We start from the raw sequence: 27,359 nt of genomic DNA on the forward strand, positions 1-27,359 counted from the left end.
TTTATTGTTTTTATATATATATTTCATTTATTTAACTATCTTTATTTTATATTATTTAAAAAAATGTTAATTTGTTTTTATTTATCTATTTTGTTGTTTTTTAAGTGGCATCATTCAGAGCCTACAGGTTTCGGAAAGGCCTTATCTCATAAATTTTTTACTACGACTTTGAGGTAAAATCTCAGCACAATCCTGTTACCTAAATATTTTAAATGTAATTTGTTTGTCTTCCAAATAAACAAATGTGGTAAATAACTGTAAAAGCGTCAACATGCTATCAGCATGTATATATATATATATATATATATATATATATATATATATATATATATATATATATATATATATATATATATCATCCGGACACGGAACATTTTCTTTACATTCATGTTGCACTAAAACAATTGTCGTTGTGTTGCGCGGCTTCAATTATTGTTCACTACAATTGTTGTATTGATTCATCGTGGTTCATCACTAACGGAGGTTAGGAGCAATTTATCGATAGCTGCAGTGTCGCCATTTTGGGATATTTTTTTTAATAGTGAGCCATGTATTATGTATCACAATGGAAGGAAAGGAACCTTTGTCCATGGGGCGGAATATAGTCTTTGCAAGTTCCAGGATAGCTCAGTGGTTAACACAACTTGCTCTCAATTATTGGCTCTGGGTTTGAATCCCAGTTCGGTCGTTTGGTATTCAGTTTCGCTTCACCTCCGTTGTAGTTTAACTGAGACAGGGTTCCCTAATTATATTTGTCATTGATGCCCGGAATCTCCTCTCAAGAAGACCCAGGATGGCTGAGTAGTTAAAACCGTTGCCTCCCCAGCAACTGCTACTGGGTTCAAATCCTAGTAGGACCTGATAGGTAACTTACAAAATTCTAGTTGGAAGTGTTAGTGTTTTATCGCATCTCTTTGATAGTTTACTGAGACAGGGTCCCAATTTAATATGGCAATAGGGCCCGAAATATGGTATTGAAAGCCTTAAGGATAGCTGAGTGGTAAACACTGGTAACTGTGAACCAAGAGGTACTGGGTACGAATTCCGTTCAGGTTACAATGCTCCAGTCAAAAGAGTGAGTGTTTTGTTCAACCTCCATTGTAGTTTACTGAGACAGGTTCTTATTTAAATATGTCATTGGGGCCCAAAATCTGTTCTTCAACTGACCAAGGATAGCTGAGTGGTTAAACAGCTAGCTCCCAATCAAAAGGAACTAGGTTCAAATCCAAGTCATGGCTGAGCGGTGACTAGGAAAGCTCCAGTTGGGGGAGTTACTGTTTTATATTATAGTTTACGAGGACAGGTTATGTCATTGGGGCACGAAAACAGTGAATTGGCGGACAAAGGAAAGCTGAGTGGTTAAGCCAGCTAGCTCTCACTCGAAGGGGATTGGTTTCAAATTCACGTCATGTCGGGCAGTGACTAGGAAAGCTCCAACTGGAGGAGTTGCTGTTTTATATCATAGTTTACTAGGACAGGTAATGTCATTGGGGCCCGAAAACCGGTAATTGGCAGACCAAGGATAGCTGAGTGGTTAAAGCAGCTAACTCCCAATCAAAGGATACTTGGTTCAAATCCAAGTCATGTTCGAGCAGTGACTAGGAAATCTCCAGCTGGGGGAGTTACTGTTTAATATCATAATTTTCTGAGACAGCTTCTCAAATAAATATGTCATTGGGGCCCGAAATCTTGCCTCAAGAAGACCAAGAATAGCTGAATGGTAAAACAGCTATCTCCCAATCAAAGGTTCCTGGGTTCAATCCCAGTCTAGGTCGATCGGCTTGCCAAGCCAAAGAATGCAGGAGTGGGACGCCGGACAATGTGGGGGTGTTTCACCTCCCCCACACAGAGTAAAGCTAAGTGGTAGTGGGTTAATTAACTTATAGTTAAAAAGGTAAGTATTGGTAATAATAATAAATAGTCTAAAGTCCAAAAGTCAAGGGTAACCTCGGGGGTTAGCTCCTCCTGTATTCCGAGGCTAAAGTTGGTAAGTGTACCATCGTAATTCCTAGGCTGAGATGGGTGGGTAATAGGTACATGAATAATTAATCATTGTGGGTGTTGACCAATTAGCTCTTCTAGGTCTGACAGACAATTAGCAATAAAGTAATAATTGGAAAATGAAACCAAAAAAATTGAGTAGTTGCTTGGTTAATTAATGAACACTGATTGGTTAATTGAAAAAATAAATAAAATCAACATAAAACATTTTTTATTAAATTTGTTCATTATCATTAATTAATACATTTTAATACATTTCCAATTACATTTTCCAATGTATTACTTTAATTATCTCTTTAGACCCAGAAGAGCTAATTGGTTAACGCCCACAATGATTAATTATTCATGTTTCTATTCCCACCCATCACCAGCCTAGGAATTACGATGGTACACTTACCAACTTTAGCCTCAGCACACAGGAGGAGCTAACCCCCGTACTTACCTTTTTAACTATAAGTTAATTTACCAACTACCACTTAACTTTACTCTGTGTGGGGGAGGTGAAACACCCCCACATTGTTCAGCGTCCCCACTCCTGCATTCTTTGGCTTGGCAAGCCAATTGACCTAGACTGGGATTGAACCCAGGAACCTTTGATTGGGAGCTAGCTGTTTAACCATTCAGCTATTCTTGGTCTTCTTGAAGCAAGTTTTCGGGCCCCAATGGCATATTTATTTGAGAAGCTCGTCTCAGAAAATTGTGGTATAAAACAGTAACTCCCCCAGCTGGGGCTTTCCTAGTCACTGCTCGACCATGACTTGGATTTGAACCTTGTACCCTTTGATCTGGAGATAGCTGCTATAACCACTCGGCTATCGTTTGTCTGCCAATTTACAGTTTTCGGGCCCCAATGACATAACCTGTCCTAGTAAACTATGATATAACAAAGCAACTCTTCCAGTTGGAGCTTTTCCTAGTCCCTGCACGACATGACGTGGATTTGAAACCAATCCCCTTTGAGTTAGAGTTAGCTGCCTTAACCACTCAGCTATCATCGGTCTGCTAGAGTAAAGATTTTGTGCCCCAATGACATATTTAATTGAGAAACTGTCTCAGTAAACTATGATACAAAAAAGTAACTCCTCCAGGCGGAGTTTACCCAGTCACTGCTCGGCCATGACTGGGATTCGAAACCAGTCCTCTTTGATTGGAAGGTAGCTGCTTTGACCTCTCAGCTACCCTTGGTTGGCTGAATACCTGATTTCCGTGCCCTAATGACATACTTAAATGAGAACCTGTCTCAGTTAACTACAAATGAACATGTAAAAAAACACTGACTCATTTGGCTGGAGCCTCGTAACCTGACCGGGATTCGTACCCAGTAACCATTGGTTCACAGTTACCAGTTTTAACCACTCAGCTACATATATATACTGTACATATTGTATATGTATATATACATATACAAAAATTAACATTTATACCATATATCTAAGGGCTGTCAAGTGATTAATTTGTTTTAATCAGATTAATCACACTCTAGATCTGTGATTAATCCTGATTAATCACAGATTATTTTTCTAAAATTTTTTTAATGTATTAAATATATATATATATATATATATATATATATATATATATATATATATATATATATATATATATATATATATATATATATATATATATATATATATACTAGGGGTGTGGGAAAAAAATAGATTCGAATTCTAATCGCGATTCTCACGTTGTGCGATTCAGAATCGATTCTCATTTAAAAAAAATCTATTTGATTTTGTTATTTTTTATTTTATTTTATTATTATTGTTTTAATTAATCAATCCAACAAAACAATACACAGCAATACCATAACAATGCAATCCAATTCCAAAACCAAACCCGACCCAGCAACACTCAGAACTGCAATAAACAGAGCAATTGAGAGGAGACACAAACACGACACAGAACAAACCAAAAGTAGTGAAACAAAAATTAATATTATCAACAACAGTATGAATATTAGTTACAATTTCAACATAGCAGTGATTAAAAATCCCTCATTGACATTATCATTAGATATTTATAAAAAAAAATAAAAATGAACAATAGTGTCACAGTGGCTTACACTTGCATCGCATCTCATAAGCTTGACAACACACTGTGTCCAATATTTTAACAAAGATAAAATAAGTCATATTTTTGGTTCATTTATTAGTTAAAACAAATTTACATTATTGCAATCAGTTTATTAACTGATTGCAATAATGTAAATTGTCCTTTACAATTATAAAAGCTTTTTACAAAAATCTACTACTCTGCTTGCATGTCAGCAGACTGGGGTAGATCCTGCTGAAATCTTATGTATTAAATGAATAGAGAATCGTTTTGAATCGGGAAAAAAAATCGTTTTTGAATCGAGAATCGTGTTGAATTGAAAAAAAAAAAATCGATTTTGAATAGAATTGTGACCCCAAGATTAGATATTGAATCGAATCGTGGAATACCCAAAGATTCACAGCCCTAATATATATATATATATATATATATATATATATATATATATATATATATATATATATATATACATATATACACACATAGGGAGTAATATTTCCTTTTTTTTTAAGCAGTACAATCACTAATTTAAAAAATTTAAGTCAGGCATATGGCACGTGACATAATTGACCCAGTTTTCCCGTAGGCTCCATTGTAAGCAAACTTTTGATTGCATTTATTAAGATTTGGAATGCATAAAAAAAGAAAAACATATTGTGAACGTCTCCGCGTGTGGGTTCTTCTCCGGACCAACAGAACTCTCGTGAGCCCGAGATACAGCTTTGAACCAGTCTTTATTTATCTGTGCTATAATGTTCAGGGCTTGTCGCCAGCGGCCTCCGCGCTTCCTCCTTCTCGCTCGTGTGGGTTTTTTCTGCTGTCATCAGCTCGCCTCCCCTCATGGCCTCGGACGCTGCTGATAAACGCGACGGGTGATTAGATAATTATCCCCAGCTGGGAAATCTACTCACTTGTCAGCTGGGCTTCGAAGCCGGGTCATACACACAGTCTTCCAGCAGCAGGCGTGCCGACCACGCCCCCCTCCACACATATGTGTTCTTGTCTTATATAAGGATTGTGAATGATAGGCAACATTAGAAAAGGTGCAGTTCCACTTTAAGACCATATTCATCTATCTATCTCTGTGTGTGTGTTTGTGTCTTTGGATTAGTCATATTCCAAAATACATCCCACTAACAATTAAGCACATTAAGCTAACACATTTCATACAGTGTGCAGACATGAGTCATTACACAAATGAGCTCCCACATTTTTTTAACGCCTCGGGGGTCATTTTACACATTTTTTACCCCTGAGAAAGAAAATTGGGGACACATCAAAGGGCTTTGTGACAGTTATTTTAAACACATCAATATGATGCAGCCAACAAAATAAAAAAGTAATTAACATGATATCTTGCATTGCTTTGCCTTTTGCAGTGTTCTCATTGAGAACTAAGTAAAGCAGGATGTTGTTTTGGGGTCATCTCATATGCTGCTTCTGTTGTTAGTCAGTATTGAAATGACAGGGTTAGAGGTCATGTACTGCAAATGAACAGTATCATAGAGGGTGCATAGTGGGATACTGTACATTGTGCTTGTCGACCATGCATTTTGGTTTTTGAAAAGAGTCATTTTGATAACAGAGATTAGGACGATGGCCTAAAGGGGGAAAACATGCTGCAAATGGAATAAATGTAGACAAAGACAAATATTTTTCAGGTATTGCACCTTCCATTTCCCCCATTTTTTATGGCGCTGGAGTATGGAAGTAGAATTATCTCACATCAACTTATATATATCAATATGATATTAATACATATGCATATATTAATAAATATACAAATACAGATGTGACATACAAATAAATAAATCATTTGTATACATAAACGCGTATTTGTAAATATATTTTTGAGATTTTAAAATATATACAAATACAATTTATAAATATAAAAATGTGACATAAAAACAAATCAAGAATGTGTATGAATAAACGTGTATTTGTAAACATATTTTTGAGATGTGGATATAAATATACTTGATTTTGTATTTGTATTTGTATTGAATTTGCATATGAGGATCTCTTTTTTGCTTTTGTGTCGATGAGACATTCCTACCACAAACCAAATAAATGTGGAGTCACATACTCCCCTGAACAACCAGCAGAGGGCACTGCAGCCAGAGCGGTCTGGGTCACAGACAGGGTCAGACACCGGCGAGCCAAGCAGAGGCACACTAGGGAGGGTCATATTACGTCATGACTTTTGGGATGATTTGACACGCATTGCACTGATAAGAGATCAGTATCTACATCGGGACAAGGTCATTAAAGGCATTGATTCAATAAAATAAGATTTCAGATTAACTAGATAAATTAGCATAAGCTAATACAACGCCAATGTTAGCTAGCTCAGGCCCGTTGTGTGTTCTCTCTGTAAAGACGTGGATTGTTTTTGTGCAGAGAACAATGGCATTTTGCATATAATGCATATAATGCTCTGTGACACAGACCGCTCTGACTGCAGTGCCCTCTGCTGGTTGTTCAGGGGAGTGTGTAACTCCACATTTATTTGTGCATCTGGTTTGTGGTAGGAATGTCTCATCGACACAAAAGCAAAAAAGCGATCCACGTATGCAAATTCAATACAAATACAAAAACAAAATCAAGCTTATTTATATTCAAATCTCAAAAATATATTTACTAATACACGTTTATTTATACAAATTTTTGATTTATTTGTATGTCACATTTTTATATTTATACATTTTATTTGTATATATTTTCAAATCTCAAAAATATATTTACAAATACGTGTTTATTTATACAAATTATTTATTTATTTGTATATCACTTGTATATTTATTAATATATGCATATGTATTAATATCATATTGATATATATATATAAGTTGATGTGAGACGATTCTACTTCCATACTGGAGTGTTTGGAGCATTTGGACGTCGCTGCACGTTAGGACTAGGAAACACTCCATTGCGCCACAGAAGTAAGGCTTTTTCACATAGTTTGGATGGTTTCTTTGGTAACAGAGGATGACCCCTGCAGACTTCTCTGTTCTGGAAACTTCCGTTGAAGTCTCTCCTGTTTGGCTCTTTCCTCCCGGATGGGAGAATCCTGCAGAGACCCAGTAACAGGAGACCGATGTGAGACCGCCGGAGTGCATTCCCCCAAAGCACCGGTGGAACCGTGACCACGTTTCTTCCTGAGGAGAGTATCCACCCAGCTGGAGCTGTGTTTGGGGGCAAAGCTGGCCATGTTCTTTCCTGAGGTGATCAGCTCTCCAAAGCCCTCTTGGTGCGAGAAGGCATAGCCGGACCTCCGGGAGCCGCCTTTTGCATGCAGGCGGTCCTCCCAGGTGCTGCGAGCCTTGCACCAGGTAGATGCCACGCTGCTGCCTGCTGGTCTCCTCTTCTTTTGAAGTATCAGCTGAGCGTAGCGGACCTGGAGATGAAACCAGAAAGACTTTCATGTGGCTAAAAATAACTGATCAACTAAACATAAATAGAGTGACATTATTTTCTTCAACCCCACCACAGTTTGTTTGGTTTTTCCGCTTTAGTCACACTACTTTTTCCAAGTTACTGTGATGTATTCGTAGGGGAGTCACTGACTGTCTCTTAACATATCAACATGGCACCATTTTACAATAAGAGCAGAAGTGTCATGGATGTTTTTACCTTGTTATTAATAAGGTTGCTTCGACTACAAAAAACTTAAAGGGGCCCTATTATGCAAAACCAACTTTCCTTACCTATTGGGGTTGTACGGTATACCGGTATTAGTATAGTAACGCGATACTAATGAATCATATTCGGTACTATACCGCCACTAAAAAGTGTGACCCCGGGGAACATGCTTTATCAGTATCATGCTAAAACGTGCTCATTGTTGTCATTAATCCTGACAGCATAAACTGTTTTGATAATTTTTGATTTGTAGGTTGAAGTGTTTTATACATTGTGCTCAATTCGATTCATGTCATTATTTATTGAGTTCATTTTATTTTTCAGTATCAAATGGACAAACCATTTTAAATAAGGATTTTTTTCAGCCAAATTTATATTTTAAATCCTTTCTGTTACAGACTAAATAACAATAATTAAATTATTCTTTGTTGTAAGTTGATCTACATTTGTGGTCAAAAGTTTACATACACTTGTAAGGAACATAATGTCATGTCTGTCTTGAGTTTCCAATCATTTCTACAACTCTTATTTTTTTGTGATGGAGTAATTGGAGCACATACTTGTTTGTCACAAAAAAACATTCATGAAGTTTGGTTCATTTTTATGGGTCTACTGAAAAGGTGACCAAATCTGCTGAGTCAAAAGTATACATACAGCAATGTTAATATTTGGTTACATATCCCTTGGCAAGTTTCACAACAGCTCAATTTTTTGTTTCATCTGACCACAGAACTTTCCTCCAGAAGGTCTTATCTTTGTCCATGTGATGTAAGATGAAACAAAAATTGAGCTGTTTGGCCACAATACCCAGCAATATGTTTGGAGGAGAAAAGGTGAGGCCTTTAATTCCAGGAACACCATGCCTACCGTCAAGCATGGTGGTGGTAGTATTATGCTCTGGGCCTGTTTTGCTGCCAATGGAACTGGTATATGGGACAATGAAAAAGGAAGATTACCTCCAAATTCAGTCAGCCCGGAGGTTGGTTCTTGGGCGCAGTTGAGTGTTCCAACAGGACAATGACCCCAAACACACGTCAAAAGTAGTAAAGGAATGGCTAAATCGGGCTAGAATTAAGGTTTTACAATGGCCTTCCCAAAGTCGAGGTACAGACCGTGGACTCATTCAAGTACCTCGGGGTGTGGGTGGACAATAAGCCAGACTGGACTGTTAACACGGACCACTTGTACAGGAAAGGACAGAGCAGGCTATACTTCCTGAGGAAGCTGTGCTCCTTCAACATTTGTAAAAAAACTCTTGTGGATGTACTACCAGTCTGTGGTTGCCAGTGTTCTGTACTACATCGTAGTGTGCTGGGGTGGTAGTACATCTAAGAAGGACAGCTCCAGACTGGAGAAACTGATCAGGTGGGCCGGTTCTACGATCGGAATAAAACTGGACTCACTGGGGATGGTGGTAGAGAAGAGGACTGTGGAAAAACTAGTGAGCATCCTGGAGGATGCTAGTCACCCTCTGCATACCGTTGTCAGTAGCCAGAGGAGCCTGTTCAGTGCTAGACTGCTTCATCCCAAGTGCAGGACTAATAGACTCAAAAACTCCTTTGTCCCACACGCCATTAGACTGTACAACTCCTCTCTGGGGGTGGGGTGGGGAGGGGTACTCGAATGACAGTGGATGCAAAAAAATAACAGTGCAATACTTTTTCATAACATGGTCACTACTGTCTAGTTTCTCTTGTTATATTCTTATTTTACTGTTATATTTTTATTCTCATTGTTGCTTTTTATTGTTATTCTTATTGTAATATTTTTCTATTTTGTTTCCATTCATACCCCCATTATTTACTTTTTACTTTTTAAATTCGATCTCTACTCTGTACACTGCTGCTGGAAATTTAATTTTCCTGAGGGAACTCTCCTGAAGGAATCAATAAAGTACTATCTATCTATCTATCTATCTATCTATTAAACGTGTGGACAATGCTGAAGAAACAAGTCAATGTCAGAAAACCAACAAATTTAGCTGAACTGCACCAATTTTGTCAAGAGGAGTGATCAAAAATACTACCAGAAGCTTGCCAGAAGCTTGTGGATGGCTACCAAAAGCGCCTTATTGCAGTGAAACTTGTCAAGGGACATGCAACCAAATACAAACCCTGTTTCCTTATGAGTTGGGAAATTGTGTTAGATGTAAATATAAACGGGATACAATGATTTGCAAATCATTTTCAACCCATATTCAGTTGAATATGCTACAAAGACAACATATTTGATGTTCAAACTGATAAATATTTTTTTTTTTTTGCAAATAATCATTAACTTTAGAATTTGATGCCAGCAACACGTGACAAAAAAGTTGGGAAAGGTGGCAATAAATACTGATAAAGTTGAGGAATGCTCATCAAACTTATTTGGAACATCCCACAGGTGATTAGGCAAATTGGGAACAGGTGGGTGCCATGATTTGGTGTAAAAGTAGATTCCATGAAATGCTCAGTCATTCACAAACAAGGATGGGGCGAGGGTCACCACTTTGTCAACAAATGCGTGAGCAAATTGTTGAACAGTTTAAGAAAAACCTTTCTCAACCAGCTATTGCAAGGAATTTAGGGATTTCACCATCTAATGTAATATCATCAAAGGGTTCAGAGAATCTGGAGAAATCACTGCACGTAAGCAGCTAAGCCCGTGACCTTCGATCCCTCAGGCTGTACTGCATCAACAAGCAACATCAGTGTGTAAAGGATATCACCACATGGGCTCAGGAACACTTCAGAAACCCACTGTCAGTAACTACAGTTGGTCGCTACATCTGTAAGTGCAAGTTAAAACTCTCCTATGCAAGGCGAAAACCGTTTATCAACAACACCCAGAAACGTAGTCCGCTTCGCTGGGCCTGAGCTCATCTAAGATGGACTGATACAAAGTGGAAAAGAGTTCTGTGGTCTGACGAGTCCACATTTCAAATTGTTTTTGGAAACTGTGGACGTCGTGTCCTCCGGACCAAAGAGGAAAAGAACCATCCGGATTGTTATAGGCGCAAAGTTGAAAAGCCAGCATCTGTGGTGGTATGGGTGTGTATTAGTGCCCAAGACATGGGTAACTTACACATCTGTGAAGGCGCCATTAATGCTGAAAGGTACATACAGGTTTTGGAGCAACATATGTTGCCATTCAAGCAACGTTACCATGGACGCTCCTGCTTATTTCAGCAAGACAATGCCAAGCCACGTGTTACATTAACGTGGCTTCATAGTAAAAGAGTGCGGGTACTAGACTGGCCTGCTTGTAGTCCAGACCTGTCTCCCATTGAAAATAAGTGGCGCATTATGAAGCCTAAAATACCACAACGGAGACCTCCGAACTGTTGAACAAATTAAGCTGTACATCAAGCAAGAATGGGAAACAATTCCACCTGAGAAGCTTGAAAAAATGTGTCTCCTCAGTCCCCAAACATTTACTGAGTATTGTTAAAAGGAAAGGCCATGTAACACAGTGGTGAACATGCCCTTTCCCAACTACTTTGGCACATGTTGCAGCCATTAAATTTTAAGTTAATTATTATTTGCCAAAAAAAAATAAAGTTTATGAGTTTGAACATCAAATATCTTGTCTTTGTAGTGCATTCACTTGAATATGGGTTGAAAAGGATTTGCAAATCATTGTATTCCGTTTATATTTACATCTAACTCATATGGAAACGGGGTTTGTATTAACATTGCTGTATGTATACTTTTGACCCAGCAGATTTGGTCACATTTTCAGTAGACCCATAATAAATTCATAAAAGAACCAAACTTCATGAATGTTTTTTTGTGACCAACAAGTATGTGCTCCAATCACTCTATCACAAAAAAATAAGAGTTGTAGAAATTATTGGAACCTCAAGACAGCCATGACATTATGTTCTTTACAAGTGTATGTAAACTTTTGACCACGACAGTATATTTCTTTCTTTTTTGCTGTATTTGATGTTATAAGGATATAATGTTATGGGGAGGTGTACTTTAAACAATTTTATAGACACATTTATAGTCGCAGCGCACAAAATATCTTCTTTCTGGGGGGGGATAATTGAGAAGCATTGCAATATAATAAGGGAACCCTTATTTTTAAATGGTACAATCACAGTCCTTGACCTGTAATGCCTGCAACTTGAGGGAAACTAAAAAAAAAAAAAAAACTCAAAACAAAACAAAAAATGAGGAACTTCATCTTCATCAAGCTGACTCTGGCTTCAGTTGACTACACCATCTTCGTCGAAGACACGGTGACGAAAGAGGACACGCATGAGGAAGCTGCAATAAAAGTCTCTTCTGTCATTAGCGCTCACAGATTAAATCAATATTTAGCAGCCATCACACAGGCACAGTACGTACGTATCCGCCCGCTACGACACAGTTAATCATCTACTGAGGCCAGTTGGAAAAATGATCGAGGCAATGGATCAGTGAAGCTTGCAAGGAGGCAGATGGACACGATAGTGCTTTGTGTGTTTGTCCTCACCGTGTCTGAGAGCTGAGGTTTGAGGTCCGACTTGAGGAAGCGCAACGCCAAAACTGGAACTACACAGATTGCTGTTGCCAGCGCAAGAGTTGACCACACCACCGGCTGCAACAGTGTGCTCTGAGCACTGCCTGCGTTCAAAAACATACACACAAGAAACACGTTAGTACAATATGGCGTTCCCCATGGCACCTTCCTCAGTCCCCTCTTTGTTGGTGTGATGACGGTTTTGACTTTGAGTGCATATTTCAATATCGCAAGATGGATCACATCATGGAGAAGCTTGCTGAAAAGGAACAATTGAATATGAGAGCCAGCATGGACAAATAGAACAAACAAGTCATTGAAATGTCTGCTCGCGGAAAACAAACGTCCTAATCTACGATTTGACTCCCTCGAATGGCCTTGACGCTGTGAACAACAGGAACAGGCTGTTCTGAAAACACCCCCGAGGACACCTCAATGATGGACGCTTTGGACCTCCCTCCCTCTTCAACGACACCTGGAGTCGAACTTTTGCTTGCATGCAGAACGGCCCCAGCCTATGAACATTACATCATCACACCCAAGACAATTGGGCACATACACACACACACCTCCCTCCCCCACTCCACGCCTTCACCACCGCTTGTTTCCCCTCGGGGTGATGGACGGCTGGCAGCGCTTCATAGCAGCAGTCAACCTCCAGGGACCCAACTCCCTGCCCTTCTGTTGCGAGTTGTCGTGATTAAATGTAACATGTTTATGTGTGCATGGCATGGAGGTTTTTTCCCACTCCAGACTAGGCCCCCTTAGGAGCCCAGTCTAGATTGTATTTTTTTACTCATCTTCTTCCCCAGCGTTTTACCTTTTTATTTTCTTTTACGGGGCGCCTTTGGCGACCCATCAGCGTTCCTGTTCTGTAACCCTGTACACTGTTTGTTTGTCTAATCTTGAACGGGTTTGTGCTGAAAACATAGTTTTGTTGTACTTGTGCAATGACAATAAAGTCCTATCCTATCCTATATTTCTCCAGAAAATGTAAGTTGAACTTCAAATGTCTTTTGGAATGTTGAACTTTAGAGTAGGGTTGTACGGTATACCGGTATTGGCATGGTAACGCGATACTAATGAATCATATTCGGTACTATACCGCCTCTAAGTGGCCTAGTGGCTAGAGTGTCCGCCCTAGTATGTTCACTATTTTATTTAAGGTCAAAATTGCAATAATAAACATATGTTTAATGTACCCTAAGATTTTTTGTTAAAATAAAGCCAATAATGCAATTTTTTGTGGTCCCTTTTATTTAGAAAAGTATCGAAAAGTATCGAAATCCATTTTGGAACCGGTACTGGTACCAAAATATTGGTATCGGGATATGACTACTTTAGAGGATACTTTTATATTATATTAAATCTGATTCGATGCAAATACTTCACTTCCTACTCTGATAACCAAACAGCACTCAAGTTTGAGAGCCAATATGGTTTTAATAGACTATTTTTTCACTTCCTGTTAATTACTGCTGAGCTGTGTGCAAACAACCAGCGTTTGAGACTATTTTACAGTTTTCTTGACCCCACAGCTGGACCACAGAAACAGGATTGCTTGCTGCTGCTACCTTCCGCTAGAATCGAGACTGACGTGAAGAACGTATTGGTTGAAATAACGAGTTATGACAATAACCAATAGCTGCCTGCAAGCCAAGCAAACTGTCGCTTAACTACAGAGTTTAAAGCGGTTGCCTGGAAAAGAGAACAAAACAAAATGGCCTTGAACGTATCTAAGTATAGAATTGTATTTATTTAATTTTTTTTGTCATAAAAAAATACAATCATGCGTGCTTGCAGACTGTATTGATATATATTGATATATAATGTAGGAACCAGAATATTAATAACAGAAAGAAACAACCCTTTTGTGTGAATGAGTGTAAATGGGGGAGGAAGGTATTTTGGGTTGGTGCACTAATTGTAAGTGTATCTTGTGTTTTTTATGTTGATTTAATAAAAAAAAAAAAAATAAAATAAAAAATGTTTTGTTTTTTTAATTTCTTGTGCGGCCCGGTACCAATCGATCCACGGACCGGTACCGGGCCACGGCCCAGTGGTTGGGGACCACTGCTATAAGGGGCAGCACCACGGAGACACTTTCATTTCCTGCACATTAATATTATATGGAGACATGTACCACTGTTAACATAGATGGGCCGTGCATTTCCCACCTTGGCCTTCAGCGATGTCTTACTTACTTCAATAAATACCTCTCAAAATACCATAATTTATGTCGCCACATGACCACGGCTTGAAAAATACTATACAGAAACACACTTGCGCACTACTGGACATTGAATCACCTCAATGTGTCACTAGTGCGCATTTAAAAATCAATAACCCCGCATCGGACATGGTACTGTCATAACTAGAGATGTCCGATAATGGCTTTTTTGCCGATATCCGATATTCCGATATTGTCCAACTCTTAATTACCAATACCGATATCAACCGATACCGATATGCGTGGAATTAACACATTTTTATGCCTAATTTTGTTGTGATGCCCCGCCGGATGCATTAAACAATGTAACAAGGTTTTCCAAAATAAATCAACTCAAGTTATGAAAAAAATGCCAACATGGCACTGCCATATTTATTATTGAAGTCACAAAGTGCATTTTTTTTTAACATGCCTCAAAACAGCAACTTGGAATTTGGGACATGCTCTCCCTGAGAGAGCATGAGGGGGTTGAGGTGGGCGGGGTTGGGGGGGTTGAGGTGGGGGGGGCTAGCGGGGGGTGTATATTGTAGCGTCCCGGAAGAGCTAGTGCTGCAAGGGGTTCTGGGTATTTGTTCTGTTGTGTTTAGGTTGTGTTTAGGTTGTGTTACGGTGCGGATGTTCTCCCGAAATGTGTTTGTCATTCTTGTTTGGTGTGGGTTCACAGTGTGGCGCATATTTGTAACAGTGTTAAAGTTGTTTATACGGCCACCCTCAGTGTGACCTGCATGGCTGTTGACCAAGTATGTTTGCATTCATTTGTGTGTGTGAAAAGCCGTAGATATTATGTGATTGGGCCGGCACGCAAAGGCAGTGCCTTTAAGGTTTATTGGCCCTCTGTACTTCTCCCTACGTCCATGTACACAGCGGCGTTTTAAAAAGTCATAAAATATACTTTTTGAAACCGATACCGATAATTTCCGATATTACATTTTAAAGCATTTATCGGCCGATAATAGTCCAATATTATCGGCAGTCCGATATTATCGGACATCTCTAGTCATAACTAAAATAATTGTAAAAAACATATTGAATGTGAAAAAATATATTCGAACTCACAATTTGTAAAGCGATTGGCACCGCTCGTAAATGGTTGATTCGAGTGGAAGTGGCAGGCAAACCAAAAAGCTTAAGTAGTTTCGTTTCACAAGATGTTGTTTCTCTTTAAATATCCTTCTTGAAAATGTCCTTGCAAATAAATATCTGCCACCTAATCAACGTTTTGCTCCGCTTATTTGTTGGTTAAAAAAGTGAGTACCGCTGATTTCTCCGCTGACCGGGTATGGCTCGGTGACAATCTACAATGTAAATAGTCATGAAAATAAAGAAAACGCATTGAATGAAAAGGTGTGTCCAAACTTTTGGCCTGTACTGTATATTAACAATATTGCTATTACTTGGTTAATATTCAGGTCGGAAGATGTGAATGCAGTATTGTTGGCGTTTCTTTTAGAAGGCTTTATAGTACACTTCTATTAGCTGCGATGTTCGCATACTGACCATATTTTACGACCTGGAATGCATTAAAAAAACATATGTGTTCTTGTCTTACATAAGCATTGTGAATGATAGGTAAACTTCCAAAAATAAGTGCAGTTCCCCTTTTATGTATCCTCCTGAGCATTTACGAAACAATTAAACCATTAGTAATAGGGATGTCCAATAATGGCTTTTTACCGAAATCCGATATTCCGATATTGTCCAACTCTTTAATTACCGATATCAACCGATACCGATATAAACCTATATATACAGTCGTGGAATTAACACATTATTAAGCCTAATTTGGACAACCAGGTATGGTGAAGATAAGGTACTTTAAAAAAATAAAAATAAAATAAAATAAGATAAATAAATTAAAAACATTTTCTTGTATAAAAAAGAAAGTAAAACAATATAAAAACAGTTACATAGAAACTAGTAATTAATGAGAATTAGTAAAATTAACTGTTAAAGGTTAGTACTATTAGTGGACCAGCAGCACGCACAATCATGTGTGCTTCCCTTGCAGACTGTATCCCTTGCAGACTGTATTGATATATATTGATATATAATGTAGGAACCAGAGTGAGGGAAGAGTGGATCGTGAGATTGACAGGCGGATTGGTGCGGCGTCTTCAGTAATGCGGACGCTGTATCGATCCGTTGTGGTGAAGAAGGAGCTGAGCCAGAAGGCAAAACTCTCAATTTACCGGTCGATCTACGTTCCCATCCTCACCTATGGTCATGAGCTTTGGGTTATGACCGAAAGGACAAGATCACGGGTACAAGCGGCCGAAATGAGTTTCCTCCGCCGGGTGGCGGGGATCTCCCTTCGAGATAGGGTGAGAAGCTCTGCCATCCGGGGGGCGCTCAAAGTAAAGCCGCTGCTCCTCCACATCGAGAGGAGCCAGATGAGGTGGTTCGGGCATCTGGTCAGGATGCCACCCGATCGCCTCCCTAGGGAGGTGTTTAGGGCACGTCCGACCGGTAGGAGGCCACGGGGAAGACCCAGGATACGTTGGGAAGACTATGTCTCCCGGCTGGCCTGGGAACGCCTCAGGATCCCCTGGGAAGAGCTGGACGAAGTGGCTGGGGAGAGGGAAGTCTGGGATTCCCTACTTAGGCTGCTGCCCCCGCGACCCGACCTCGGATAAGCGGAAGAAGATGGATGGATGGATGGATGGAACCAGAATATGAAACAACCCTTTTGTGTGAATGAGTGTGAATGAGTGTAAATAGGGGAGGGAGTTTTTTTGGGTTGGTGCACTAATTGTAAGTGTATATTGTGTTTTTTTATGTTGATTTAATAAAAAAAAATAAAAAAACAATACCGATAATTAAAAAAACGATACCGATAATTTCCGATATTACATTTTAACGCATTTATCGGCCGATAATATCGGCCTGCCGATATTATCGGACATCTCTAATTAGTAACAAATAAGACCGACCTACAAAATGGAAGTAGTTGGGCGACACTGCAAAGAGCCTCTGACTGTCCAGACCAAACATGATGATGAAGTAGAAACCCAAGGATCCCCACACAAAGATGTGGTTGACGATGGTCCAGTAGGCTGTGTCAAGCGCGACCTATAAAAAGTACACACACTGCATGGTTAACCCACGATGGCAGAATCAAATACAGCCTCGTGACAGCTGCACGGAAATGTCACGCCGTTCTGGCTTACCTGTACACTGACAACAATGACCAGGGCTGTTGCCGTGGTGACAGCAAAGGTCTGGTAGTCGGCGAGGGGCTGTCCGCTGCTCTGCGTGGCGCCGGACATGGTGGCGTAAGGGACAAAAAACAGCACCATTGATGTGTAGAAACCCTGGGCGACGCAGACTAAGAACTCTCTCTTGTTGAAGAGCAGGTTGAGTTGGCCAGGCTCATAGAGCTTTGGATACTGGAGACTCTTTTGATCAGAAACGTCCTGAAATACAAGAGGATGCAAAACAAAAAGACACACAAATTAGGACCAATGATAACAAAATGGATATTAATATTCCGTTCAACCATCCGTTTTCTACCACTTGTCCCTTTCGGGGTCATAGGGGGTGCTGGAGCCTATCCCAGATGCACTCGGGCAGAAGGCGGGGTACACCCTGAACAAGTCGCCAACTCTTCACAGGGCCAACAAAGATAGACAGACAACATTCACACACTAGGGCCAATTTAGTGTTGCCAATGAATGAATGAAATGAATGAAATAAGTTTATTTCGGTCATATAATCAACCATTAACCATTTTGTGTGACCAGTTTAAGAGTACAGATTATACATATATAACAATCATACACATTTACACACAAAAAGAAAAGAAAAGAAAAGAAAAGAAAAAGCATGACCAAAAAAAGGAATAGGCTGAAGCCAAGGCTTATATTTGCCTATCCTTTAGAGTGTCCGCTGTAACGACCGGGGCACATTGTGATGCGGGGTTCGTTCTCTCAGGAATGCAGACGGGCGTCAGACACAGCGTGCAGGTAAGAAAGTATTTATTTAATAAATAACTTATACTGGAAAAAAGAAAAGGGTGCTCATAGCACATAAGGCAAAAACTAAAAGAGCTAGCATGGGAGCTAGAAGGTAAAAAAGGAGTTTAGCGTGGAAGCTAACAGGTACAGAGCCAGAACAAAAGTCGTCAACTGTTGCATGAAAACAAACTACGAAGCCAGAACGAATGACAGGGAGGACAGACTTAAATAATAATGTCAGTGATGACAAACAGGTGCGTGTCGGGAACAAACGCGGCAGGTGAAAATAATAAGCAGCAATGGCAACAAACTCAGGTGTACAAAACAGGTACTCAAGGAGTCCAAAACTAACCAAAAACACAAGTATCTTGAAAACGTAAATAAAAAATATGATCCGGGCAGCGGATCACAACAGTACCCCCCCCTTAAGGGACAGATTCCAGATGTCCCCTTGAAAAACTAAAACCCCCCCAACTATAACAAAGTTCAAGAGTCCAGGGAGGGTGGAGGGAGGATTTGGCGGAGGGTCGCCAGGTCACATGTCCCCGAATCCACCGGGGACGAGTCAGGTGGCGGCGGCGAATGGAACGGCCACATTTGTGGCTGCCGAGAAGGTGGGCGTGAGTGGCGCCAGAAGTTCAGCAGCCGGAGAGTTCTGCGACTACGTCTCGGGTGTCGCTGCTGTTTGCGCCACTGGCGTCCATACTCTAACCTCCGAGAGCGCCGCTTGCGCCGCCAGAACACCATAGGTCGCTGAGACGACGAGGAGAGAGCAGACCTCGCCGTGGAAGCAGGAGGAAGCGTCGTCGTCGCCGTGGAAACAGGAAGCGTCGTCGTCGCCGTGGAAACAGGAAGCGTCGTCGTCGCCGTGGAAACAGGAGGCGTCGTCGTCGCCGTGGAAACAGGAGGCGTCGTCGTCGCCGTGGAAACAGGAGGCGTCGTCGTCGCCGTGGAAGCAGGAGGCGTCGTCGTCGCCGTGGAAGCAGGAGGCGTCGTCGTCGCCGTGGAAGCAGGAGGCGTCGTCGTCGCCGTGGAAACAGGAGGCGTCGTCGTCGCCGTGGAAACAGGAGGCGTCGTCGTCGCCGTGGAAACAGGAGGCGTCGTTGTCGCCGTGGAAGCAGGAGGCGCCGTCGCCGTGGAAGCAGGAGGCGCCGTCGCCGTGGGCGGAGCCAGAGGCGGAGCAGGCGGCTCATCTGTCGGCGTGGGCGGAGCCAGAGGCAGAGCAGGCGGCTCGTCTGTCGGCGTGGGCGGAGCCAGAGGCGTAGCAGGCGGCTCGTCTGTCGGCGTGGGCGGAGCCAGAGGCGGAGCAGGCGGCTCGTCTGTCGGCGTGGGCGGAGCCAGAGGCGGAGCAGGCGGCTCGTCTGTCGGCGTGGGCGGAGCAGGCGGCTCGTCTGTCGGCGTGGGCGGAGCCAAGGACGAATCAGGCAACGGAGTATCTGCGAGTGGTGGATGTCTCAGCTGGGCTGCTGGGTTGGCCGTAGGGGGAATCATCACCTGCAGCGCGGTAAGAATACTGCCCAGCTGTCTCTCCAAAACATCAAGGCGGGCGTCTTGGCGTTCCGCCATGGCATTGACGCAAGCCCCAAGAACGCCAAACTGTTCCTCCTGTTGTCCAAGTTGTTTGGCCTGTTGGTGCAATGCCCTTTTTACTTGGTCGGTCTCTGCGGGGTCTCGTGTGCATTGCAGCGATGGAGCAGGAGGTGGAGAGGATGGTGTTTGCAGGACCACCAGGGTTGATGGTGGCGTCAGAGTGGCAGGCGTCTGGGCTGTCGTTGTCGTTGCCGTGGAAACAGGTGCTGGTGCGGAAACCAGACTTGGAGTCGGTGCTGGTGTGGAAACCAGACTTGGAGTCGGTGCTGGTGCGAGAACCAGCCTTGGAGCTGGTGCTGGGCGTGACTTTGGCGGAGGTGGCCTGGCCGGGGGTTGCGGCTTAGCATGCCGAAGGTCTGGTGGCGGAGGCCGGCATGGAGGTTTGGGCTTGGCTGGGCGCAGCTGTGCCCGCCCACTAGCAAAGCACCCAGTACTAGCCCCCCCCTCAAGAAGCGGATCCCAGACACGTTTTGTGCAGTCTGGAACAGTCTTTAGGGGTGGGAGGGAGGAGGTGAGGAGGTGGGTAGGCTCCTCCCCTTTTGATTGTCCAAATTGTCTATTCTGCTCTTCAATAGTGGACTGTAGGGACGACCAAGAGGGAGAAAACAGAGGAGTGGGCGGAGCTTGAGCCATAGGGGGTGGGGCCAAAGTAATTGGGGGTTGAGCTTGAAAGTCAGAATGTGACTGGGACTGACTAGACTTATATTTAAAAAAAAATGTCCTGATAATGCTTAATCTTAGAATTAAAGTCATTTGTAAATGGCTGACAGAAAGAATGAACCGAATGTAAAAAAATGTTTTTGTCTATGACGTCATCAGAAATAGACGAGAGCGCGTCATCAGGGGGCGTGTCGTTACGGGGCGCCAATGGGATGACGTCATAGCTGCAGTCCCAGTGATTGACAGGCCAGTTGGATAACTCTTTGGAAAAGTGATCAGAATATTTACCGAATATTTGAGGAGGGGAATCCTGGGCTGCTTGTTGGTGGCTGTGTTCCGGAGGGAAGAATTGCGGGGGTGGCGCGTCTCTGTCGCGAGCTGAAGCCGTTTTGTGCGACTTCCGCCTTCGCTGACGCGTGCGAGCGGGCTGAGAGCGGAGCCAGATGGAGTCGATCGGGACCAGAACACCTCCAGGTCCCCAAATCATCTCGTCATCTGGATTGCAGCGGAGCGTCTCTGCCTCCATCGCTCGGAGGACCATCCACGCACCTTCTTCTACCTCCGTCAAGCCTGTCGCGAGAGAACTTTTTCTTGCTTGCTTCGTACTGTAACGACCGGGGCGCATTGTGATGCGGGGTTCGTTCTCTCAGGAATGCAGACGGGCGTCAGATACAGCGTGCAGGTAAGAAAGTATTTATTTAATAAATAACTTATACTGGAAAAAAGAAAAGGGTGCTCATAGCACATAAGGCAAAAACTAAAAGAGCTAGCATGGGAGCTAGAAGGTAAAAAAGGAGTTTAGCGTGGAAGCTATCAGGTACAGAGCCAGAACAAAAGTCGTCAACTGTTGCATGAAAACAAACTACGAAGCCAGAACGAATGACAGGGAGGACAGACTTAAATAATAATGTCAGTGATGACAAACAGGTGCGTGTCGGGAACAAACGCGGCAGGTGAAAATAATAAGCAGCCATGGCAACAAACTCAGGTGTACAAAACAGGTACTCAAGGAGTCCAAAACTAACCAAAAACACAAGTATCTTGAAAACGTAAATAAAAAATATGATCCGGGCAGCGGATCACAACATCCGCCCTGAGATCGGTAGGTTGTGAGTTCAAACCCCGGCTGAGTCATACCAAAGACTATAAAAATGGGACCCATTACCTCCCTGCTTGGCACTCAGCATCAAGGGTTGGAATTGGGGGTTAAATCACCAAAAATGATTCCCGGGCGCGGCACCGCTGCTGCCCACTGCTCCCCTCACCTCCGAGGGGGTGAACAAGGGGATGGGTCAAATGCAGAGGACAAATTTCACCACACCTAGTGTGTGTGTGACAATCATTGGGACTTTATCCTATACCTTCACTGAAAATAAGATTACCTGGAACATCAACGTTAAAAAAAATAAACATTTAAAAAATTTTAAAAATCAATGGAATGAAAGTAATTGTTACTATATTTTATAATTTTAAATTATTTCACCTTTCAATGTTTTCTTAAACCTTAACAAAGAAGTACATGTCTTCAGCTCATCACTGAGCGTGTTCCACCATTTAACTCCTAAAACTGAAATACATTTGTATTTTATATTCGTTCTTGCTTTACCAATTTCAAAAATCAATATCCCCCGTAAATTATAGTTTTCTCCTCTTAATTGAAATAACCTAAGAATACAAGCTGGAAGGCTGTTGTTCTTTACTCGAAACATGATTTCCATTGTTTTTAAAAGCACAATATCTGAACATTTTAACACATTAGAACTTATGAATAATGGATTAGTATGTTCATAGTAGCACGCTTTGTGTATTATTCTAATGACCCTTTTTTGAAGTTTAATTATTGGGTCTATGTTTGTTTTATAAACATTTCCCGAAACTTCAACACAATATGTTAAATATGGAAAAATAAAAGAATAATATAACATATGCAGACATTTCTTATTCAGCATGTGTTTTACTTTATAAAGAATAACAATGGATTTGGATATTTTTCCCTTCATATATTCAATATGCGGTTTACAACATAATTTATGATCAATTATTATTCCCAAGAATTTAGTTTCATATACTCTATCGATTTCCACTAGATTTCATTTTAATTTTGCTTCGCAATTTGTCCTTGCACCACAAAACACCATACATTTAGATTTCTTATCATGTAATGATAACTTATTAATATCAAACCATTTTTTTAGCTGAATCAACTCAGCCTCTATTATCCTAAACACTTCCTTCAAGTGTTCTCCTGAACAATATACATTTCTATCATCTGCAAACATAATACATTTCAATTTATTAGACACTGAACAAATATCATTTAAATATAGTATAAATAAGTTAGGTTCCAATACCAAGCCTTGTGGAATCCCACAAGTTACTCTTCTTTTCTGTGATTTAGTCTTATTAATTTCCACATATTGAGATCTATTACTTAAATAACTACTTAACCACTGTTGTGAAACACCTCTTATGCCATAGTTTTCCAATTTTTGCAGAAGTAAGGAATGATTGATTGTGTCAAAAGCTTTACATAAGTCAATAAATACTCCAACTTATTCCCAGGTGCATGTCTTTGGGAGTGGGAGTGAAGTGAATTATATTTCTATAGCACTTTTTCTCTAGTGACTCAAGGCGCTTTTGAAACCCATTATCTAAGTCAGTGTTTTTCAACCTTTTATAAGCCAAGGCACATATTTATTCATTGAAAAAATCCTGAGGCACACCACAAGCAGAAATCCTAAAAAAACGAAACTCAGTATTCGATATTGACAATAAAAAGTTGTTCTCACAATTGTTGGATATTGATTTAAACCATAACCAAGCATCCATCAATACAGCTCTTGTCTCAAAGTAGGTGTACTGTCACGACATGTCACATCATGCCGTGACTTATTTGGAGTTTTTTGGTGTTTTCCTGTGTGTAGTGTTTTAGTCCTTGTCCTGCGCTCCTATTTTGGTGTTTTTTTCCTGTTTTGTTGGTATTTTCCTGTTGCAGTTTCATTTCTTCCCTGAGCGCTATTCTCCGCACCTGCGTTGTTTTCCCAATCTAGACTAAGTAGTGCGGACCCTATCCTTTGTGGGGACATTGTTGATTGTCATGTCATGTACTTTGTGGACGCCGTCTCTGCTCCACACGCTGTAAGTTTTTGCTGTCGTCAAGCATTTTGTGTTTTGTTTACTTTTCAGCCGGTTACATTTTTAGTTTTGTTCTGCATAGCCATGCCTAAGCTTCAATGATTATAGTTACTGGTGTGCAAAAAATATTTTTAACCCAATTAGGTGAAATTACATAATCTCCCACGGCACACCAGGCTGTATTTCACGGCACACCAGTGCGGTTGAAAAAGACTGATCTAAGTTACATTTAAACCAGTGTGGGTGGCACTGAGTGCAGGGAGGTAAAGTGGCTTGCCCAAGGACACAACGGCAGTGACTCGGATGGCGGAAGTGGGGATCGAGCTGGCAACCCTCAAGTTGCTGGCCCGGCCGCTGTACCAACCGAGCCACGCCACCCCAGAGGAAGCCGGAGTACCCGGAGGGAAGCCACGCAGTCACGGGGAGAACATGCAAACTCCACACAGAAAGACCCCGAGCCCGAGGATCGAACCCAGGACCTTCGTATTGTGAGGTACACGCACTAACCCCTGTAACACCATGCTGCCGATATTAATATTTGTCCGCTGAAATGTATTTTCTGTTTGATTCCTATCTTGAACAAAAATTGCTGAATTTGCACATTTTCTTATCAGAAAATAAGCTAGAGATGAAGCCATGAAAGCCGAGCCTACCCTCCGATTGCAGCACCATTCATAAAATGCGTTGGATGGTGCGTTTTTTTCTGTTTGTCAGCATGTTGCCAACATAAAGGACCTGATCTACTAAAAGTTTGCAAACTTGATAACGCACGGATAGCTGATCTACTAAGCTCGTACGCTAAGGATGGCGTCTTTTAAATGAGCAAAACAGAGCAGAAAATATGCTGATCATCAGAACACTCACAATATATAATATTAACACGTTTCTTACATAAACTGTCGATAAAATTAAAATACAGCTTCACCACTTTAGTCATAATTCTTGCGTTTAAGAAACTTCCTTGTGACTTTATCTCCATACTTCTTGAGTTTCTTTCAGATTGTCAATACTGCCACAAGTGGTGAAAAAAGTGTATTACAGCTGAGTACCGCTGTTGCCAATACGGACCATATCTGAGAAATAGATATTTTTTGGCGGCCCTCTTGGGGACAATTGCCCTATGGTTAAAAAACACTGGTTAGAAAGTACTTAAGGCTACAAATACCATAGCTGTGAGAAAGGAGGCCATCGCGTTGCAAAGACAGACGATGGACAGAGAATTCTCTATCTGTGTGTGTGAACATATTTGGACTCATAGAAATAAAAAAAAAATACTTCTTCGTCTATTCAGCAATATTATTTTATAATTTTAAAACTGTTGGAGGACTTGAGGGACTGATTAAAACAAATTCAAATGATTCATTTTGGTGTTTGCTTACGTTTTTTAATGGTGTTCGTTTTTTTCATATAGGAGAAAAAAACGTCACAGTATTATTATTATTATTATTATTATTATTATTATTGCAATATGCCTCCAGATCATTCTAGACCAGTGGTTCTTAACCTGGGTTCGATCGAACCCTAGGGGTTCGGTGAGTCGGCTTCAGGGGTTCGGCGGAGCCTCCGCCACGGAGGCATAGACACATCCGAATTATTGGGTAAATAAAAACTTCTCCCTATCGGCGTATTATGGATACCCCCAAACAATGTTCCCTTTAGTTTTCCATCTGATTTGCAGGTTTTTTGATTGATTGATTGAAACTTTTACTAGCAGATTGCAAAGGAAGAGAATACATCATATGAAACAGTACAGTTTACACAGTACAGTACATATTCCGTACAATTGACCACTAAATGGTAACACCTGAATACGTTTTTCAACTTGTTTAAGTCGGGGTCCACGTTAATCAATTCATGGTAATGTGTGTAAAGTGTGTAATTTGTTGTGAGTTCATGCACTGTGTTGGTTTTGTTCTTTAAACAAGGTGATATTCATGCATGGTTCATTTTGTGCACCAGTAAAAAAAACATAACTTTTTCTTGAATTAAAAAAATATATATATGTATATTTTTCACTAAAGAAGGGTTCGGTAAATGCGCATATGAAACTGGTGGGGTTCGGTACCTCCAACAAGGTTAAGAACCACTGTTGTAGACATACAGTCACAACACAAGTGCCTCCATAATAGTGCACCTTTGGTGTGCTAAAAATAGATTCTGTTCTATAGATCGCTCTTCTCTTTCGGCCCAAAAAGAAAAACATTATATTTGTGTGCCACATATTCCACAACATAACGAAACAGCACAGGTTGGGCTGTTGGAGCATATGATGCCATAAATGTGGAGCGTCTCAATGGGAATAGTATAGAGTATATGCAAAAACCTCATACAAATATTTTTCGGGGCATTCAATTGGTTGCAACTGGACTGTTTGGTCTGTCTTTGAAGACGTTTCGCCTCTCATCCAAGTCCGCTTCATCAGTTCATGCTCATAGACTTAGATTGGTCAGATCTAGTCTAGCGGCTAGTGCCAAAACCCCAAATATTTATACTCTGACACCAGGAGGGTGTGCCTGGGCAAGAATGTTTCTGTCCTATTGTAGTGAGAAAAATACCCGTTGAGATGCAAACCCGCAATCCTACTGTCGATGCCAACGACAGTCGTTGAAGTGTAATTTCCCCTTGTTAGCATTGAGGTATTGTGTGGCAGATCGACCACTACCAGTCCAAAATAGTTGGAATCAACCACGTTAGCATTCCATATGGAATGAAATGCTATCGTGGGTGATATCCATATAGAATGGAACTGATGAAGCCTACCCGGACAAGGGGCCAAAGGTCTTCTAAGACAAACCGCAGTCTTAGTAGATCGCATGCAATGTGTCCACTAATAGTACACACAACTTTATAGTTTGCACACGCTGTTTAGCACTTGTAAACAAAGTCAGACACATGTTTTTGAGTAAAAAAAAACAAAACAAGGGTATTGAGAATTGATAGTTTTGTTACCTACAGTGAATCATTCTCTTCTTTTTTCTTCTTACCTAAAAATTCCAAATGAGTCAATGCCTTACTTCAGTACAAAGTAACGCTGTTATTTTCGGCTAGTAGTCTAACGCATTATTTTTTATATTCAGTAACTCAGTTACCGTTACTACATGATGCGTTACTGCGTTATTTTACGTTATTTTTTATATAGTATCGGCTAGAAACTGAGAAGATTTGAGTGTGTTTTATTGGAGAGCTGCGGTGTCGTCCTTCCTGCGTCACAAGGAGATATTCTCACTACTTTCTTTTGTCGAGCACAAAGAAAAGAACATTTTAGTTAAATGTAAGTTCTGTCTTGGATCAAAGATCCTATTTACTGCCCAAAACAGCAATTAAAATCTGCTGAAACAGCTACAAAACCAACATGCTTCGACGAAGCTAGTAAAGGGAGACACAGACTCCGATGTCACTTCACCTTCACCTCCACCTCCACCTCCACCTAAGGATTTTAACAGAGGGACTACTAGCCAGGACAACATTGATAGAGCCATTGCAGCGTATGTGCTGGAAGACATGCAGGCTATTTCTACAGTGGGGTCACCCGCTTTCAGGCAGCCAATTAGCATGATAGCGGGCGTCAAACGACAAATGGCACGAAAACATTTTCCAAG

General features: G+C 41.1%; 1 protein-coding gene across 1 annotated transcript in view; it reads right to left on the reverse strand.

Annotated features, from left to right (window-relative positions):
* Positions 1-6,852: 6,852 nt before the first annotated feature.
* Positions 6,853-27,359, reverse strand: part of atp8b2 (ATPase phospholipid transporting 8B2) — a 122,065-nt gene continuing 101,558 nt past the window's right edge. Inside the window, exons 26-29 of the mRNA XM_061982599.2 lie at positions 17,590-17,835; positions 17,353-17,491; positions 12,166-12,296; positions 6,853-7,456 (exon numbers count right to left, since the gene is read on the reverse strand). Coding sequence (XP_061838583.2) covers positions 7,013-7,456; positions 12,166-12,296; positions 17,353-17,491; positions 17,590-17,835 — 960 coding nt within the window. The 3' untranslated portion in view covers positions 6,853-7,012. The remainder of the gene's footprint in view (positions 7,457-12,165; positions 12,297-17,352; positions 17,492-17,589; positions 17,836-27,359) is intronic.

The sequence above is a fragment of the Nerophis lumbriciformis genome, linkage group LG21, assembly GCF_033978685.3.
Source record: "Nerophis lumbriciformis linkage group LG21, RoL_Nlum_v2.1, whole genome shotgun sequence".
Lineage (NCBI taxonomy): Eukaryota > Metazoa > Chordata > Actinopteri > Syngnathiformes > Syngnathidae > Nerophis > Nerophis lumbriciformis.